General features: G+C 39.8%; 1 protein-coding gene across 1 annotated transcript in view; it reads left to right on the forward strand.

Moving 5' to 3' along the window:
* The window catches only part of gmds (GDP-mannose 4,6-dehydratase), a 173,794-nt gene that overhangs the window by 123,852 nt on the left and 29,590 nt on the right, over positions 1-20,352 (forward strand). Inside the window, exons 9-10 of the mRNA XM_084354445.1 lie at positions 9,246-9,364; positions 10,133-10,229. Of these exons, the coding sequence (XP_084210571.1) occupies positions 9,246-9,364; positions 10,133-10,229 (216 nt within the window). The remainder of the gene's footprint in view (positions 1-9,245; positions 9,365-10,132; positions 10,230-20,352) is intronic.

Raw genomic sequence — 20,352 nt, forward strand, 5'->3', positions numbered from 1 at the left:
GAAATACTGTTTCACACAACATCATTTCATGAAGTAGTCTTGATGTTTTTGTATCTGAAGACCTACTGCACATACTGTTATTTTAAAGGGTAACTCCACCAATTTTACACATTGAAGTTTGTTAACAGCTCTTGGGGAGTCTGCATATTTAAAAAAACAGTGGTATAAGGCCTTTTTTTTGGCTCCAGAGGAAGCTGGAAGCATGCATGCCTCCAAGTTACTCTGTGGCTAAGTTGCATTGTGGGTAATGGAGGAAGAAGAATGTGTAGAATAAAGAAGGGGATATCTCTGGTTCTGCTGGATTGATTTTGATCAATTGTTTCTAAACTGTCCATAGAGTCCAACAGTGTTATAGGAGCCATAATGCAACTTGGACACTGAGTGACATCACTGGAGATTGAACATCAGATTACATGCAGCTTCCTCTGGAGCCACAAAAGGTTTTATACTACTTTTTCACATATGCAGTAGCACTCCCAAGACCTGTAAACACACTTTAATATATGAAATTGGTGGAGTTACCCTTTAAGGAAACTATATATGGTATATGTGATCCTGTTTAAATAGTTTTGCTTGCTTGTATTGTTCAAAGACATATATACAGTGAAAACATGTTCAGGTGGAACAAGATTTAGATGTAGCACATATTTGTTTTTTGGAGTATTGATTGCCAAGCCATCATTTCTGCTTATGATATGGTTAAGGGATTGTTTATATCTGCTCATGACATGGTGAATACAGCTTGAGCAACAAAAAAAAACAACTATTTTTCCATTTTGTTCCTGTTAATTCCCATGAAGTACCTTAGATTTGGCACTGACACCAAAAAAATACCAAATTCTTGTGAACTTCCTTATTGAAAAACTACATGGAATAAATACTTCAAAGTTAGAAAGATTTCCTGATTTAGATCAGGAAATATTTAATCACAGAATAAACAACCACTAATTTGATGCTGCTCAGTGCCAGATGTGTCAAGTTTCGATAACACTGTATGATACTCGATATGGACACCTTTCTCAAGTAGTATTGGGATTTAACAGCTAGCCACCTGAATCAGAAACCACAGAAAAGGGGAATGATCCTGCAGACTTGTATTAACCTGCCTGTCCATTGTGTCAAAATGTTTACACTGAAGTGATTGTGTGTCAGTGCTGTGGAGTTGTTCATTGATATGCTGTTTAGAGAGGCAGGGAGGACCCAAAACACCTGGTTTATGAGATGCCAATTGGCATATTGATGTCTTCAGAGGCCAGAGGCAAGGTGTGTGGTGTGTGTGTATGTGTGTGTGTGAAAAGGTGTGTGTCATGTATTAAAGTGAAGACGTTGAAAGAACAAAAGGATCCTTTGAGTGCAGAGTCTCAGAGGAAGCTGTCAGACGTGTCCATTCTTCTCTAATCCGGTGTTTGGGATTATCCGGCACTGTTGTGGAATGCTGTTTAACACACAGACAGACACACACACTGTGTTGTCAGTCATATACATTTAACTTCACACACTGTATTGCTCAGGTGACAAACATACCAACCTGTCAAATGGCGGTGAATGTAAACTGTCTACATGATGCAGATAGTGTTCAACCTGCTTCTTCTTTCCAACCTGGTCTCCTGAGTTATACAAAATATATTACATACAGCAAGTATGCAAACACAATGCCCTGCAAACATATAGGACAGGTGTATATTTTCAACATAATAGTTAAGGTTAAGTTTAAACGTAAATTAACTTAATTTTTGTATTCCTGCAGGGGTGCACTGAACAATTTTATCCCTTAAGGGGACATAGAAGAGACTTGTGCCAAAAAGCAGGGCTGAGGTTATCAACTAATTTCCAAAGAATGTGTTTGATTGTGAAAGACTAAAATGAAATTGAAAGACAGCACCTCTGTTGTTGCCAGCTAAAGAGCCGACAGTTTAAACTAAACTCTTGTGTTACTATAACAACTATTATGACTCATTATGAATTTTAGTAGACAGTACCTGACGTTTTCTTTGCATACTTCAAATTGTGCATCAGAGGACATAATTCCCTCAGGAATATTTTGTGTTTTAGTAGAGGCCAACTTAGTACATGTTTGACATATTTTACTGTTGTTGGACAACAGGAACAGGAATCCACATTGTAGGCAATAAACAAGTCACCATATACTGTAAGCTCAGGTATATCACTGATGTCCAAGAAATATGTCCAGAATATCTTGTAAACCTGTTACATTTATTATCAGTTAAAATTAAAATAAAGATTATAGTCTGAAAAACATATTAGCTGTTATTCTATTTAGCCTATATCCACTTTGGTTCACATTAATTAACAGCTTTTAAGTGTTATTGGAAGTGGAACCTTGGAAAAAATATGTGCTTTTTTAAAAAGTCACACTTGTCATGTTTTTATCACATATGTCTTGCGTCATAGCTCCCTTATATGCCAGTATTAGGCCCAGCAATGGCAAAACCATTTCTTTTCTTTTAGTTTATTTTAGTATTAACACTGTGTAATATCCTGCAAAATGACAGAAAAAAAAAAGTAATGACTCATCCTGCACTTTGTGGCGTCTGCAAATTTTTCATCCAGTTCGCTCTTTCTTAGTTTTTACAGCACTGCCATGAATGTTAAAAATGAAAGATGAATATTCAGCGCTATTGTCTACTGTGAGTACCAGTCAGTATCTGTGACAAATCCCTCCCTAGCTGCCTGTTTTACAGGAAACACTACTATGCACAAACTATGCAGACGCAAATAGCACTCCACTAGCCTTTTCATGGTGACACCTTAATGACAGCACGAATTATGCTGTACAGTGAACTCTGAAATTTATATACAGTAGTTTACAAGAAGCAGTACAAAACAAGTACTGTCTGTAGTTGTATATGGATAAAATAAGATTGGCATTCAACCTTTAGCCGAGTTTTAAAATCTAAAACTGGAGTCGAGACTGAGGTCCGTGTAGGAGACTGTAGAGGAAGTGACCCATGACATGTCATTCTCTGAATAGTTGCGATGCAAATCAAGCTGCACTTAATTCGTAGTTTGACGAATTTTAGGTTAAATATAGTCGTATGTAAACATCTACAGTAGTAGGAGGTTATCTGACCTCAGTCTGTTATCAGTCGTGGGGCCTAGGTCATTCAGGAGTTGTAATTTCGATACTATTTGCCTAATCTCAGTACAAGCACAAGATGGCTGCCAATGATTGCCATTGTGTCAGGGAAGTAGTAGCCTTGATGGATGTGGGTCCGAAAAGACCAGCTGATAACACGACTCATGACGTACGTGAGCAAGGGCATGTTGGAGCCCCAATGTGACTTCGCACCATGATGTGCTCGTGTCATTGCACATGAATGTCTCGTATCTGAGAGCGCAGGTCATTAATCTCATTGTCAGTGGTATGAGGTGCGGCTGGCAGGCTGGAGCTGCGTCTGGTCCAATTCAAGGCTTCCCTCTAGCCCAAGCCAAAATAAGAACACTTTTCTTCTTATTTTTCAGGCTTTAACATTCTTGTCTGGCAGCTGTGCAAGCATGTTGTGGAACAGAGCTGAGAACCTCTTAAGCTGGTAATGGTCTGGAAAAGCCAGCTCTGGTGGAGCTCTATAGTAGTGTAGATGAACCTGCAGCGTCTCCAAAACTCTCAGTGCTACTATCAAGTTAAATTCTGTGAGAATAAACTGTCTGTTGGCTTAACAGACAGACTCAGGTGGCTTTGAGTGATTAGAAAGTAAATGCAGCAAATCCGTTCATGATATATGTAGTTTGTTTGAAATTTACATTGTTTAGCTCAAAGCTTTGTTTTTATTTCTGCAGGAATTTGAATGAATGCCAAGTGCTTTTGTGGTTTCATGCAAAAGTGGCTTTGTCATATGTTTGCATGTGTGGGTGAGGCAGAAAGTGTATGTTTTGTGCATTTTACCCACATGTGGATAGCTGCGTCCTGTGTGTGTGTGTGTGTGTGTGTGTGTGTGTGTGTGTGTGTGTGTGTGTGTGTGTGTGTGTGTGTGTGTGTGTGTGTGTGTGTGTGTGTGTGTGTGTGTGTGTGTGTGTGTGTGTGTGTGTGTGTGTGTGTGTGTGTGTGTGTGTGTGTGTGTGTGTGTGTGTGAAACCCTGGGGTTAATGGCATTAGCAGGCAGTGATTGGGCCTGATGGCTTTCTGCGGCCGTAATAGCAGTTCCATTAAGTGTTTACTGTGAGCCATTCCACATGTCAGCTGTAGTCAAGCAGCCAGAGACGGAGGACCGAGGGGCCATAACGGCCTGGGACGCTGGGAGGAAGGCAAGACACGAAGGGGGGGAAAGGGGAGGATGGAGGGCTCAGCTGGCTGCAGACGAGGGAGGTCGAGATAAATCATCACTTAAACTATGATCCTCTTCAGTGGTTTTGGAGTTTTGTGTGCATATTTAGAGATGCTGTTCTGTAATAGTAGCTAGGACACGTTAATCTACCGGGATTGAAAAAAAAATATTACATTATCTTACATACACATTAGTAGATGTTAAATTTATGCCTGAAACAGCATATCTCAGTGGTGAGAGTGCACTGTGTGACCTATACAGGAGAGTTCTGAGTCAGCAGGCTGCCGTCGGTTTGTACCAGGGATTTTCCCGCAGCCTCGTAGCTTTGGTTGTGCTCTATCTGTGCTCTATCTGACTGAGGCATATGGAAAGGATTAAATATAATACACTTTGAGAAAAAAAGAAGTGGCAGCCACCACAGCTGAATGCTGAAGCCATGACAACTCCTACTGTATTTAAGTGACTTGGTTTTCTCCAGAAATCTTCATCCTTGAATTTCTCAGTTCTATTTGATGTAATTATGAATTGATTAACTTTATCTTGTGACATTTGAAGACGTGTTTTATTTTGTCACAGCAGGTTTCCATGATTGCCAGAAATTTCAGCCTATGACTCTCATCCTACATTTCAGGATCAACAGCATTTTATCACATTTAATTCATTTAAAAACTTAACTAAAACATGGATAGGATTTCCATTTTTAAAGTTGTTTTTGATAATTTTTCTTTGTTACATATTTAATGGCTTTTTTTTAACATCTTGGGACTGTGTAGGAAATAAGTGTTGTCGCCTTATCATCTAATCCCTTTGATTTGTGTGTTTTGTATCAATTAATCAATCAAATCAAATAAAGTTACAAAACTAAAGTAAAATTGAAAGATGCATGTATACTCTAACTAAACTCAGATTTTACGAGAAGGAGGACATGAGCTAAATGAATTCATACAGTACATGCAGTCTAAGTGGGTGATATGAACGAAATCTTGCACGGTGTATATTTTTGTAAAATAATTTCAATATATATCGTGACATAGTACATTTTCTTGAAGTTTGATTGAGAAATGAGAGAAAAATGTATTTTTTGCTAACTAAATATCTGAAATCAAAATCCTTAATCACGTTGCTATAAAAACAATTTCAAATTCAATATAAACTCAAACTTCAATTATCATATTGCCCAAACTTTAGTATTTCACCAACTTGTAACCAGATCTAACAGCTGTACCGACAACTTGTCTGTTTGAATTTTCGGGCACTTGATAGTCAAACTGACAGAGGTGGGAACAGGAGATAAAACCAAAGTACAGATTTGAAAACATTCCCATCAGAAACTTAAAATGTCACAGGCACGATATACATCCATGTTTTTGTACCGTCTCTGAACAAAACACAGCGTTTGAACTCTGGTCACCAGGTTTCCCCTCGTGTGTGAGTATAACTCAGGTGAAGGGGTTGTGGGTGGTTTGCAGGGGTCAGTGTCTGTCTCTTAGCTGGAGTTGAGTGTGGAGTGTGTGATGGGGGTCATCCTGTGGCCATGTGAACAGGAAGGTGCGGGTTCAGTGTGAAGGGCTGAACCTCTGAGCTGTTTATCAGATAGCTAATGAAGCAGAGCAGTCCTGAGGGAAGGAGGAGGGGAAAAGAGAGGAGAAAAGGGGCAAAAGGTAAAAGGAGCAAGCAAAAGAAGAGGGGGCTGACGTAGAAAAGAAAAAGATGAGAGTTAAATGTGGGAATACCCGCAGTGAAGCCAGTACTTAGCTGTTATCCTTGAATGGGGTTGAGAGGAATGAACCACATGATTTCACAGAGCTTTATTCCCTTTACACTGAGCTGAAAAACACACCTTATATTATTTATCACATTTCCTAGTTAAAAATCAGCAGAGGCCGTGTCACTCAGCTCCTGTCGTAAACATTTTCTCTGGCTGCGAGAGAAACCGAGCTGCGTTCCCAACTCCCATCATCACAGCCATCCAGTTTACTGCAGGCCTCACATTCATCAGTGTGGTCCGCAGGAAAAGAGCCTGCTTCATTACAAGTTCAAATAATCAGCCAGTCAGATGATCCAAACAGTATTACAGTGTAGATGTCAGTGTTTGATATTTCACTGCTCACACTGAGAAGGGAAAGGTTGAATTATTTGGAAATGGCCGAATGTGAATCCACCTCTGATTAAATTCTCAGGCTAGATCTACGGTCTGTGTTGTTTATGTTATAGTGTAATATGTCAGACTGCAACGAATGATATCTTTTCACTGTTAACACATCATGTTTTTGGATTCATTCTTTGATCGGCTTCATTTGCCTGACCAAATCCAAAATCCACGATATTCCATTTGCAATGATATATAACAGACAAAAGCAGCAAAACGTTACATTTCAGTCATTTTGTGTTCGTCATTTTGCTTGAAAAAAATTATTAGATTCATCAGTTATCCAAATTATGAGTGACACACAGTCTTACCACTTGTGTTACACTATTCCACGGATCAACAGGTGGCAGTAACATGACAAAATATGCAGTAATGCTCCATTAAAGGCAGAGAAGAAGAAAACTGCAAGCTAGTAAGCACTGGTGTAAATAAAGCAGGATTTAAAATGCTTATTAGGCTTTGCAAATGTCTAATGAGGAAGGATACACATAATGGGGTTTGGTTAGTAACCTTGTAAACATAACATAATCTTCACAGGACTCGTAACTTGTGTTGACTTGTAAGATAATTTAATTCTTCTGTCAACTTAGCAAACACAAAATGTGAAAAAAATTGGAAACACAAATTCAGATGGCATTCTGGTTGTGGAAACATGAGCATGTTTTGATTCGTTCGTCCTACTGTCACTCATACGTCGAGGTGCTATTATTGGCTTATGTAGCAGTGTGAGAATCTGGTGTGTTCATCAGGGGCCGCAGGGTGAGAGGTCAGGCTCAGGGGAGCCATCAGCGTTGAGCGGTCAGGTGACCCTGAACGATCCTGAGATAGGACAGCCTCGCCTCCCCGAGGAGGAGCATTCCATCACTCCTGCTGCATGTGTGTGTGTGTGTGTTACAGAGCAGCCATGTGCTTTTATAATACCACAATCAGCACACACAGCAAGAGAATCACAAAATATCTGTTTGAGGTGAGAAAGGCTGATTAGTTCATTCTTTGGTAGCACATTACATCGTATCTCAAAAAGAAAATGGCCAGATTTACATAACATTTCCTCTGGATATTTACCTATCTCACAACAATTCTCCAGATATTTTGGTGCACATTTATGCTCTAAAGTGGATAAATCATTTATAAAAAAATAGAGTAATCATCAGAGAGGTTTTCCCTCATGTACTTTTTTGTGGCGTGTAATGAACATTGAAGCTCCTGCTGGGACGTCAGTCTTTTTTCAGGTGTGTCTGCAAAAGATACATATTAGTACGACTGCAGAGGGAACACAGAAACTGCTAAATGTGCAGAGGAAGACAGCCAGCCTCTACTGTGTCCAACTGTATCCTATAAAACATCCTGATGTGGCTGAATGGAACACATACACACACCATCCAATACAAATCCAAGTAGAGCACATAAACTGTTCTCCTCAGAGAGAGAGACAGGCAAAGTGATTAAGTCACCTCAGTAGAGACAGAGAGGAAACCAACTCCTCACCCGTCCGCCTTTCTGCTGTGTGTGTGTGTGTGTGTGTGTGTGTGTGTGTGTGTGTGTGTGAAAGTGTCACTATGTCTTCGGGGGTGTTGTTTGATGTCCAGCTAAATGTCTGTAGGAACCTGTTGCATTTATCTCTTTATTTAACCACCTAAGCTATTTCTTCTTTTACCATCCCCCTTACAATATAAAGTGATTCTGAACCATTGATTTTTACACGAAGCAACTGTCGGAAGTTGCTTTGTGTAAACTGAAGCAACAACAAAAGCATTAGGACTGTTGCAATAACAGGAAGTGATATGTTTGTATTGTTTTTATCTGTCTGCAGTTTCATGATTATGAATCAAGGATTGAGGAAATTTAAAGGATACCCCTTAGGAGAATATACACAGAATATATTGACATTTAAGTAGAGTTGCAATGATAAATCGATTAGGTGTCAGCTATTAAATTAATGGCCAACATTTCAATGACTGATTAAGTGGTTTGTGTAGTTATGTAGGAAAATAGTACAAATTCTCTGATCCTGCTTCTTAAATGTGAACCCGATAAATTTAAGAAATTGAAATCAATCCGCAGATTCACAGTCCATAAATCTAAATCATCCCCACCCTTACTGTAACACATGATTTCATTTGTCAGTGCATGTGCGGATATGAGCGTCTGTCTGTCTGTCTGTCTGTCTTTATGTCCCTGGCGAGTCTCTTCTAATCAGGCTAGACGTGGCAGAGGTCAGCAGCTCTGACCCGCTGGCACTGGTTCACCATAAATATTATGGAACCATGCACAGACGCCCTCTCTGGCTGTTTAATATAGTGCTGGGTCCGTTAGGGGACCTAGACTATCAGCTTTCACTGGAGTATATAGACTAATAATAATACTGCCTGAACCGTGTACTTGGAAATAGTGAACACGAGACTGAACTGGATGCTGCCGTACTTCTATTTTGGAAGTTTATCGTCTCCTTAACTTTTCTATTAACTTTTCATCTGCCGTTTTAAACCGCTGGACCATGTCAGTTGTGTGACAATCTGTTTTTAGCATGCATAGGTGCATGTGCATTCATGGCCACGTGTGCGTTTTTGTGTGTGCCAGCAGCACAGTGGGCCTGTGGGAGTGCTCTGTCCTCCTTTCCCACGGTATTTGTCCCATGAGCCCCCGCGGTGACGTCAGGACAGAGGTACAGGCGAGTGCCTCGCTCAGAGGTCACAGGTTCACTTCCTGTCTGTCAGGACCAAGTTGGGCAGGGTCCAGTGTGGAGCGCCGAACTGTCTTTATGATCTCCCAGTGGTTTAACCTCTCTGTCTCTATCTGTCTGTCTCTTTCAGGCTATGTGGATAATGCTGCAACAGAAGGAGCCAGAGGATTTCGTCATAGCGACTGGGGAGGTGCACAGTGTGAGGGAGTTTGTGGAGAAGGCCTTCAAACATGTTGGGAAGACTATTTTGTGAGTGCACAAAAACACAGAACACAATCCACTTTAAGACATGCATTTCCATAATTTTTTGGCAGTTTTACATATCTGAGTCAGGCTTGAAGCAGCAGTGTTCAATATTGTCTAATGTATTTAATGAATAATGAAATTAATGAGAAATTGTAATGAGGGGGTGTATAGATTTCTTGGACGGACGGACAAAGATAGCCAGTTATTCATTTGTAAAATAAGTTTAAAAATTCATCTCAGGTTCTAAATGGGAAGGGACTGAAAATACTCTTCCTCCTTCGTATTATTTCTTCAACTTGATGCTGTTTTCCAGCAGTGCCACTCCTCCTCCTCCTCTTACACCACAGACCAAATACCACACAAAGACTGCAGTTCTCTCGGTAACAGTTCTGTCACTTGTGAATAGAGCCATCACGGACATTTATGGATAGATGAAGCCAGCAATGTTACACATTTCATGGCTGAAAGAGGTGATATTGAGGAAACTATCTCCTGTTAGGTGCCACATCTCAGTCCCCTCCTCTGTCTCACCCCTTCACCTTCACCTCCCCCTTGTGTCCTGGAAGATGCTGACATGTTGGTGAATGTGTATGTGACTGTAAAGTCTGCTGTGTTGATTTCAGGAAAAACAGACAGGTGACATGTTTTGTCTGTGTGAGACTTTAAAGAAACAAACTGCAAGAAATAATCAGGGGGGTAAAGAACAGACAGCTGAACCTTCCAGCAGCTGTGGGAAAATGTTCCTTCCAGTTAAAATGTGTGTCTTTCCAGGTGGAAAGGAAAGGATGTGGAAGAGGTTGGCTATTGCCAGGAGACAGGAAAGGTACATGTGAAAGTGGACCCAAAATACTTCCGTCCTACAGAAGTGGTAAGTCAGATCTCTCCCTTTGTATGTGTGTGTACTGTATTGCTTAAAACATGTTCTGCCCTAAAGTTGGTTTCACAGCTCTCTGTCAGTGACCATTTTGATTATTAATATCTTCTTAATTTTTCAAACATGCTACAGACGCATATTATAAAGATTGACTTGGCTATCCTTGATCACATTATCTGGCACATTATCCAATCCAATCACTAGTTGGTCAAGTTTACTTTGTCAAATGTGTTCCTTTATTTTAACAACACAACATAACATAACACAACAGCATAACTTGCCATAACCTAGCATGGCATAAAAATAGCATAGCATAACATAACATAACATAACATAACATAACATAACATAACACAACAGCATAACTTGCCATAACCTAGCATAGCATAAAAATAGCATAACATAACATATAACATAGCATAACATAACATAACAGCATAACTTGCCATAACCTAGCATGGCATAAAAATAACATAACATATACTATAGCATAGCATAGCACAGCATAACATAACTTGCCATAACCTAGCATGTCATAAAAATAGCATAACATAACATATAACATAGCATAACATAACATTTAACATAGCATAACATAACATAGTATAACAAAGCATAACATAGCAAAACATAACATAGCATAACAAAGCGTAACATAACATTGCATAACCTAGCATAACATAACAACATAATTTAACATAGTATAGAATTACATCACACCAGATTCTCACACTGCTACATAATAACATAAAATAGCATAACATAGCCCAACACAACACAACATAAAATATCATATCATAACATGGCATAATACAATATAGCATAACGTAACAGCATAACATTACATATAACATAGCATAACATAACATAACAGCATAACTTGCCATAACCTAGCATGGCATAAAAATAACACAACATATACTATAGCATAGCATAGCATAGCATAGCATAGCATAGCACAGCATAGCATAACATAACTTGCCATAACCTAGCATGTCATAAAAATAGCATAACATAACATATAACATAGCATAACATAACATATAACATAGCATAACATAACATAGTATAACAAAGCATAACATAGCAAAACATAACATAGCATAACAAAGCGTAACATAACATTGCATAACCTAGCATAACATAACAACATAATTTAACATAGTATAGAATTACATCACACCAGATTCTCACACTGCTACATAATAACATAAAATAGCATAACATAGCCCAACACAACACAACATAAAATATCATATCATAACATGGCATAATACAATATAGCATAACGTAACAGCATAGCATAACACATCATAACATAGAATAATCCAGCAAAGCATAGAATCACATGTCATAACCGAGCACAACACAACACAACGTGTGTAGCCACAGTCGGATTGACAGGAGTTTTGCTGGTCATGTGTGTGTTTGTGTTTCTTGTCGATGTTGCCTTGAATGAGCCCATAACTGACAGACCACCATGATCATCACACTTATCATATGTACATTTGTTTTTAGAAATTTGTAAGGAAAAAAAGGCTTTTTCTTTATCACTGCAGCCCAGGCTAACTTGTCACTTATGATATATTAGAGGACCATACTCATTGATTTGCATGTTCTAGCCAATTAACTAATAGTTGATTATTTATTATATTACTTATTTTTGTCAGCCAACAGCATTTCATTCAGTTTATTTCTTGCTGTGCAGTTTATCAGGCAGGAATACAGACCATATGAACAAACTACAGTTCCTGCTGCAGAAAGAAGTCAGTTGATGATAATGTATGTAGTTCATATAGTTCTATATAATTCATGACACAGCAGAGCACATATTTCCTGTTCCATATACCTGACCTTAACATGAATGTAACATATTTTGTCTGCATGTATCTGATTGTCGGTCATTGTGTCTGGGACCATACACTTATCAGCCATAACGGGTCCAGTTGACAGCCTTGGGCTGCTTATTGTATGCTTTTAAACAGCTGGAAACCAGCCAGTCCCCCTTTTTAAGAGTAATGTAGGCTGTATCCTGCCAGTTGGTGCTGAATGGGTTCTCATATTCAGGCAAACGACCTTGAAAAGTTTTCTTTAATAGCGAGGGCGGGTGTTGGTTTGGTTCACTTAGCTGCTATGATAGCGCAGGAGAAAATTATCAGTGTCATTTTTAGTTAGCTTGTGCATGGACAAGTGTGCCCATATTTATAACAGCTGCGAACATCCAAACCAAAAAATGAGCCATCATATTATCCCTCAATCTCTCTCTAGGTGTGAAGTGTCTCTGATATTCAGGAGGTCTTTCTCTCATCGCTGTGGCCCGGGGGTATTGTGGTTGCTCCCCGGGGAGGGTGTAGAGTTACCCAGGGGTGTTGTGGCCGAGATTAGCTGTCAGGTTCTCAGTTTAAAGCGAGGAGCGCCCCTCTGCTGAGCTTTGGCCTGGCGAGATTAGAGCAGAGATCCAGTTGAGTGATGGCGGAGGATTAGCGAGGAGGCCCTGCTGACTGACTGCTGATGTGATGGAAGCAGTGGTCACACACCTGGGCCTGTATTCTTTGTGCATGTAGGCTCATTCATTCAAGGTCTTAACCCTGAGTCCACACTGAAAACTACCAGAGACACTGGTCAAGCTTAGTGATAAATCAACAAATGGGCAATATACCCTTTAGAGTTGATGCCTACCAAATGTGCTGACACGTGATGTGGATGGAGCGCAGTTTGTGAAACTATCAGACTACCCAGTCCATTCATGGAGCTAAACCTTCTGATAGTAAAGATCTGCTTACAGCTGAGATCAGCTTTGGAAGGTTTCAAGATGCTGCCAGAAAAACACCAAATAGTTTTGATGACGATGTGTTGGTGAATTTGAGAGCTGCTAAATGTCCAATATGAACAACTTTTTCTTTATTAAGGGCCAAAAAAAATAGAAACCCCTGTACATTTCCCTGCAATCCAATGGATGTTGACAAGAGGCCAAGAAGTTACAGATGAGCAAAACAGAACAGGGTTTCAAGACCTGCTGTGTTCACATTAAGTACCCTGACACACCAGGCCGTTGTCAGGGCCATCGGTGAGAATTTGTGGCCCTTGTGTAACGTAGCAATGGTTTGTCCGCAGTCCTTAGTCTTCTGGTTTTTCCTCTTTGAATGACATATCCAGACTACCGCTACTTGGTGGTACAAGATTTCCCCTCACACATGCACAAAACGTACAAGCTAGCTTGATGTCAGATGTAGTCTTTGCAGTGTGTTCAATTGCAGCTTTTTGACCAAGACACAGGCAATGTGAAGCGAAACAGTCAGTTCCCAACATATTGCCATTACTTCCTTGATGTTGTTTATATTGTCTGGGTCCTAAGGTTTCAGCTAAGAATTATTTTATTATTGAAAAATCTGCTTGTTTTATTTATTAATTGTTTAGTCAAAGAAATGTCAGAAAATGAAATGGAAATTTGGTTCCAACTGTCCCAGGTGACATCTTTTTTGTCCTGACCAACACTCCACATTACAAAGATATTCATTCTACAGTCATACAAACGGAGAATAGCAGAAAATCCTCACATTCTTCAATAATTTCTTTGTGTCTAAGTTTGCATTGGTCTTTGTAAGCGAAAACAGTTTTTTGACCGTCCAGTTTTTCAGTGAATGAAGTTACGTGGAACACATCAGAGGGATCGCAGGGATAAGGAAGGAAAAGTTTCAATGGGCAATTTCTCTGCTCTGTCTCACTGTCTCTATTTCTGTGGTTGGGTTTAAAGAGACTGAGGAGTATTTAACCTCTGACCCCTTCAGACTAGAAGTGACTGACACCGGGCTCACAGCTCAGCATTGTGGCCCTCCTGAAGTGGAAATACCTGTCATCAAGTGTGAGCTTTAAGAATTCAGCTGACTAGGACTCTTTTGTTGTTTGCTGTTAAGGTGCAAGAAGATTTAGATCCTTGTGGGGCCTCTATGCAGATGTGTGTGTGCAGATATGTGTGCACATGTGTGTGCGTATGTGAGAAGAGTGAGTCCTCGGGCTGTGTGCTAATATACATGTAATTCATCATTATCCCTGTCAGTGTGTGTGTCTGACATGAGCTCATTTATCTCCCCAGCCCCTTGGGACAGGGGCGAGTTACCAGGAAGGGGTGAGAGGGGGGGTTAAACATGCAGGTGTGCGTCACATGTGGTGCGAGTATGTATTCCTTTCTCGTGCACTTGTCTGTGTTTATTTGGTATAAGATTTCCCAAGGCTGCAGAGGTGATGGTGAGTGTATGTTTTGTCTTGGAAGCTATTTACTGGAGCTGAAACTGGTTAAAAAGGGAAAATAAAGTTACCACCATTATTCGCACATAGTCACACGTGTGGTTTGAAGCTGTCTGGGTTGTTTTGAAAAAAGCTACAGGTGAGTTTCAAATTGATCTAACTGTCATGGCTGCTGTTTGTTTCCAGTGTATTGGCTTCACAAAGCTGTCAGTCATACTTGTCAGCCTGTGGGTGTCTGTCATCATTGAGGTTTGGCTCAGGTGAGCGGCCTCTGTCTCAGCCTTTATGAAGGTGTGTCACAGAGTATTATGCTCTAATAGTTATGATTAGTTTTGGTTGCCAGGTGATACACAGACAGTGCCATGACCATGCATTTTTCTGATGTGATCAGATGGTTTCCTCTGTCTGGTTCTCATAGTTCTGTTCAGACCTTGTTGAGAGATTTACAAGGTTGGGAAAGACTGTGTGAGATCCTTCTCCTCTCTCTTGACAAGGTATTGTCAGCATGAGAAGTCAAGCACAGAATATGCCAGAGAGTTGAAATGTGCAGACTAAAAAAGCAATTATAGGGGCACCGCAGCAATTTAGTATTGCATCATACAGTTGGGGAACTTGCGAAAGTCAGATTTTAAAAAGAAGGCTCAAAATTGTCACAGCAGAGGAAAAGTTGTCGTGATTTTTGAGCACCAAATAAGTATGCTGTATCCTACACTTTCTAATGCAGCAGTTTTGACACTTTGAGCCCCCCTCACATAAAATCAAGTTAACTTCACCCTCATCACCACATACCTCTGCCCTAACCCCCCCTCAATAACACTGGTATTGATGATCAGTGGTAAGTGTTGGGTCAAGTACTGAAAATCTAAATTGAAAAAAATGTATTGTAAATTATTCCCATAAAGAATGCTGCAAAAAGAGTCATGGGTCAAGTAGTTCTTCCTTAAAACTACTTTTTTTCCCTCATTTCGGTTGCATTACTGCTCACCCCTGCTGATGATAGTATAACCATTTTTTCTTCATCTTAAATCTTATTTATGTGAATGTTTCCTCATTGGTATGAATCTTTCCCTTGATTGCCCTCAGGCTCACCCTAAAACTTCCTCAGTCTCTCTCTGAAAGACATGCTTTCATTAGGTATAGCGCCTTTTTTAAATCATACAGTTAGACTTTGGTGAACACAGCTCGATGTACTGTTCATCATATATCTTTTTGGTGAATAATTTAACCCTGATGACTTCACAACAATGTCTTCAGAGTTGTTTCTGGACTTGTCAAAGTCCCATCAGAGCCACAGAAGAAATTCTACAACTGTACCAGTGTGAATAGCACTTATCTTGACCTGTGAATTGATCTTTTGTCATGTTTAAAAGTAAGAGCTCATTTAATATGAAGTTTTTAAAGTAACAATTTTTGAGTTCCAAAACTATCAAAACATCTTAATACAATGATTTACATTTCATGAACTTTCAGACAATTTCAACTAAGAAGTCAATAATTCTCCTTCACTGGGTCGTTCAACTGGATGCTTCCCATAAGCACAGTGAACATGACCCTACAGAGAGCATTTCACAGGCGTTTTAATACCAAATCTAGAATTACAATTCAGTTACGTTCAACAACCTGTGTCCTATTATTGATAAGAGATGCAGGATTTTTTTTAATGTAGTTTCCCTCTTCGACCTGAAACATTTATTTCAGATGCCTATTTGTCTCAGTCAGAACTGGAAGCATTTATTATTCAAATAGACCAAGTTAGTATGTGCACGTATTTAAGGTGGTGTGTGTGTCAAGGTGCCTGTATACACTTGTGATAGTCGGTGCTAATGCAGCCCCGCTGTCATACTTCCAAGTTCACGTGTCGCTGGAGGCCATAAACTGCTGCAAGTTGAGTGACAGCTCTGCGGTTTTTGTCCGACCTCTTATGCAGAGGAGGAGGAGAAGTGGTGATAAATGGGAAGTTGTCTCTCAATCTGTCTTTATCTCTCTCTCCCCAATCACTGTTTGCTCCAGTGATAACTCCACTGTCATTTTCTCAGCACACCTCCTCGCCCCTTTTGCACTTTTGCTCTTATGTCTGTGACTCAGTCTTAGTGATGCAACAAGCATTGGTCGACAACACAGGAATGCCCTTACAGGCAAGATTATCTTCCTGTAAGGAAGAGCAGACAGACCCTCTTTGTCATCTACCACCTACTCACTCTGCTGTAGAGACCAGAATCAAAAACTTTATCCTTCCATCAGACAACAAGGACTCGATAATCGAAATCAGATGATTGTGGGACTGCAGCTAACAATCTTCCTCTTGTTTTTATAACCTTTATTATTACCTAATCAAAACAGTATCAGAATGCTGTTACAACTGCGTTAGAAGTGAGGGGAAAATCACTGAGCTAAAAAAAATTCCAAAGTAAAACCACAAAAACTTAAACTCAGATAACAGATTCCTTATAATAATAATTTTGATGTGGTAGCAGCATGCAGAGCACAGTGGTTCCATGGTATTCCACACTTTTTTTATCGATAAATTTATCATCTTTGTATACTGACATATTGGAGAGATTTCCATCTACGAGCTATTAGTCTCTTGGCAGCTGTAAGGCCAGCTCGCCGGAGGCATTTCTGCTTGATTTCCAGGGTAGAGCTCCTTATTTATTAATTAAAAAAAAAAACTTTTAACATTGATAATATTTTCTAATAAATCAAATAATTTTTCACTCTCTCTCTCCCTCAACCCAGCTGGTCAAGGCAGATGGCCACCCACCTAGAGTTGGGGTCTGCTCTGAGGTTTCTGCCTGTTAAAAGGCAGTTATTCCTCGCCACTGTCACCAAGTGCTTGCTTATGGGAGAATGCTGGATCTTTGTAAATTAAAGGTTTAAAGTTTAGACCTGCTCTAACTCTAGTGAAAAATGCCATGCGATACCCTTTGTTGTGATTTGACGCTATATCAATCATATTGGCTTGACTTATAAGAAATATGCAAGAAATAATAGTATTCAAATGATAAGTTCCCGGTGACCCAAGGGGGAATCTTGAAATGAGAGGCATGAATCAACGAATGTTTGTTTTTTGGTAAAATGACAAATGACTCAAAAGATTAATTGATTGTCAAAATTGTTGTTGTTTAATTTTGTGCCATCAATTAATCAACTGACAATTTCAGCAGAAGATTACTGCATAATCCTCACACTGACATCACTGCGGTTCACAGTGGCATAAATGGGAGGCTGTTTATCGGTTTAGTGTTTTGATTGACAGAAAGGAATCACCTTCAGAAATTCCCATGTAAGAACTACAACTGTAAATTAAGCTTTGTTATAGTCACGTACAAGCATTCCCTGCAGTGCAGTCATGTACTGTCAATACATGACTGATCATTCTTTTGTTTTAAATGTGCAAGTTTGTTCTTGTGTGGCACAAACAAGTGTGAAAAGCAGGAGCGCTGCATACCATTGCTGCTGCTCGGGCCTGTGTGACTCAGAGAGTGAAGTGTGTGCTGCATAAACACACTCTAAAATACACAGTTTGTCATATCAGGTCAAGATTTATCTTTGTGTTCATGCAAAGAGAGGAAAGACACTGATCAAATAAATCCTGCTCTTATCTTTGCTCTGACCCTGTGCAACATCCTGTCGCTGCATCAGACCATATTCAACCAAGTCACCTGAATGGATGTTGGTAATGTGAGTGTCTGCAAGCCACAGATATGTTGCAACTTTACGTGTCTTTGAGTTAAATTTCAATGTTATGTAGTGACAACCCTGTGCTTATGGTCTGGTTAGATTTAGGCACAATACCAAGGATTAAGAAAAGATCGTGTTTTGGCTTAAAATACACGGTTTTGTCGCCACAAACACGGCTGGAAAATGTTGAAAGGTCTCCCTCAAAGTATGCAGCATTGTAACTCTTACAAATATTGAAACGCAGTCTCAAACTGTGGTCATTGGCTTAGCTTCCTTGATACCTAGATGTAACTCCAGTCCCATCCCCTGAACCTCCAGACATGAAAGTAGACTAATATACATGTATTTAGAACAGTTTGCAGAAATGTTAACTACCATTTTTTTATTCTGGCGACTGGACTGCTAAATTAGTGGTTCAGTATCTATTGGCAGAAAAAGTTCTCTGAATGCAAAATTTCACAGTTCTTCACTCTGCATAAGAGCAATAATGCAAAGTTAAATGTAAACTTTGACTAAGACGATCTAGACTGAACACAAAAATGAAACAGATCTTACAGGAGCTTCCAGTAGAAACTGGCATGAACTGGTACGTGGCAAAATGTGAGATGCATTCGCACCTGTGGGATTTTTTTAAGAGCGGTTGCCCTGCCTGTTTTTTTTAATGCAGACTACAGGTAAGAATCAAAAGCTTCAAACTTCAACCTAAAAATAGCCCCGATGATTCACCACACCTCAGTATCTGTCAACTGCTTGTCTGTGGGTACGTGTAGATGTGTGAGAGTCTCGATTCTTAAGTTCCTCCTCGGTCCGGATGACTATCATTCCAGCAGGGAGATGTGCGTAACGTATTCACCAGAAACACACTCTGCTGCATATTCTTATACGTCATCAGTCCTGTCGTCATTGGATGAGGAGCTTAGACAATGGTTCCAGTGATCCAGAGGAATAAACACGGCGGGTGTTTTGGTAACCTTTTATGACTGTTGGCGAGCAGAGTCAACCTACCTGTTGAGGCCATTAATGTTACAAAGACACACCTGACTGATCAGGATACTAAATAATGTTTTGCATTGTCCAGCTTTATTGAGTTTAAAGGACAGTTCCACCCTTGAATACTCTGGCATAGTTAGATATCATCAGTGTGTGATGTTGAATGCATTCCTTGTGGCTTTGTGATGAAGTGTTGTGACCTGCCTTTACTACTTCAGTTAGTGATCTCATGAGTCTCACAGAGCGTCCTTTGATTGCTTCCACAGACAGGCCTGAACTGAACAAAGGTGGACATAGGACAAAAACCTGCTGAAAACTCCAATTAGAGCCACCATAGAGAGTGTAGAAGGCCATTAGCCCTGACATACATGCACATACAATTTATCTAGTTTATTCTCTAATTTATCTCTATGGCAAAGTGCCACGGAATCGCTGGAAAATCAAGAAAACATGCACATCATGAATCATTTTAATTTCTAGAATGCAAATACATTCTTGCGCACTCTACACTGCCTAAAACAGCATCATACTGACACAAAACAAAAATATGCACACCTAAAACAGCAATATGAATAATTTAAGCAGCATTAAGCTCATTGTCACAGCGCATTAATTACTGCTATCAATACCAAAGAAAATTCCACCACTGCCACCCAAAAATTAGAAGGTGCTGGATGTGCGACCAGTTTTTAATTATTTTCATCTTTAGTTGTCCTCCTTTTGTGCAGCTGGTCACGCTCTCAGGCACTAGACCTTAACCTAGAAAGCAGTTGCGTACAGACAAAATACTTTCAAAATTAATAGTTGAATGAATTTTTTCATTGGACCTTTTATCATATATAATGTGGTTTACTGGTTTATTTTTGGATTTTAAACCATCAAAAACCAACCGCAACACTGTACCATCCTTGTGTGGACCCAAAGGGCCTTCCTAATGGATTCCATTAATTTAATTTAATTGAACAATTGTGTGTCACTGCACATGTAGTATTGGTAAAATGATTTGCTGTTTGATCTAGGGAATTTAATTACCACTTCACTTTATGGCTGTACTACCTACCTACAGACTGCAACATATCTCATTACTTTGGTTGCCAACAACAGGAAAAGCTGCCAGCCTCATAACTGGACCTCTGTGAGCTTAACTCGCTTTCTATGGTTGTTCTGCTCATTCTTTGCAATATGTCTCATCTGACTGGGT

This window comes from Pagrus pagrus (assembly GCF_965226575.1).
Source record: "Pagrus pagrus genome assembly, chromosome: 6".
In the NCBI taxonomy this organism is placed as follows: Eukaryota; Metazoa; Chordata; class Actinopteri; order Spariformes; family Sparidae; genus Pagrus; species Pagrus pagrus.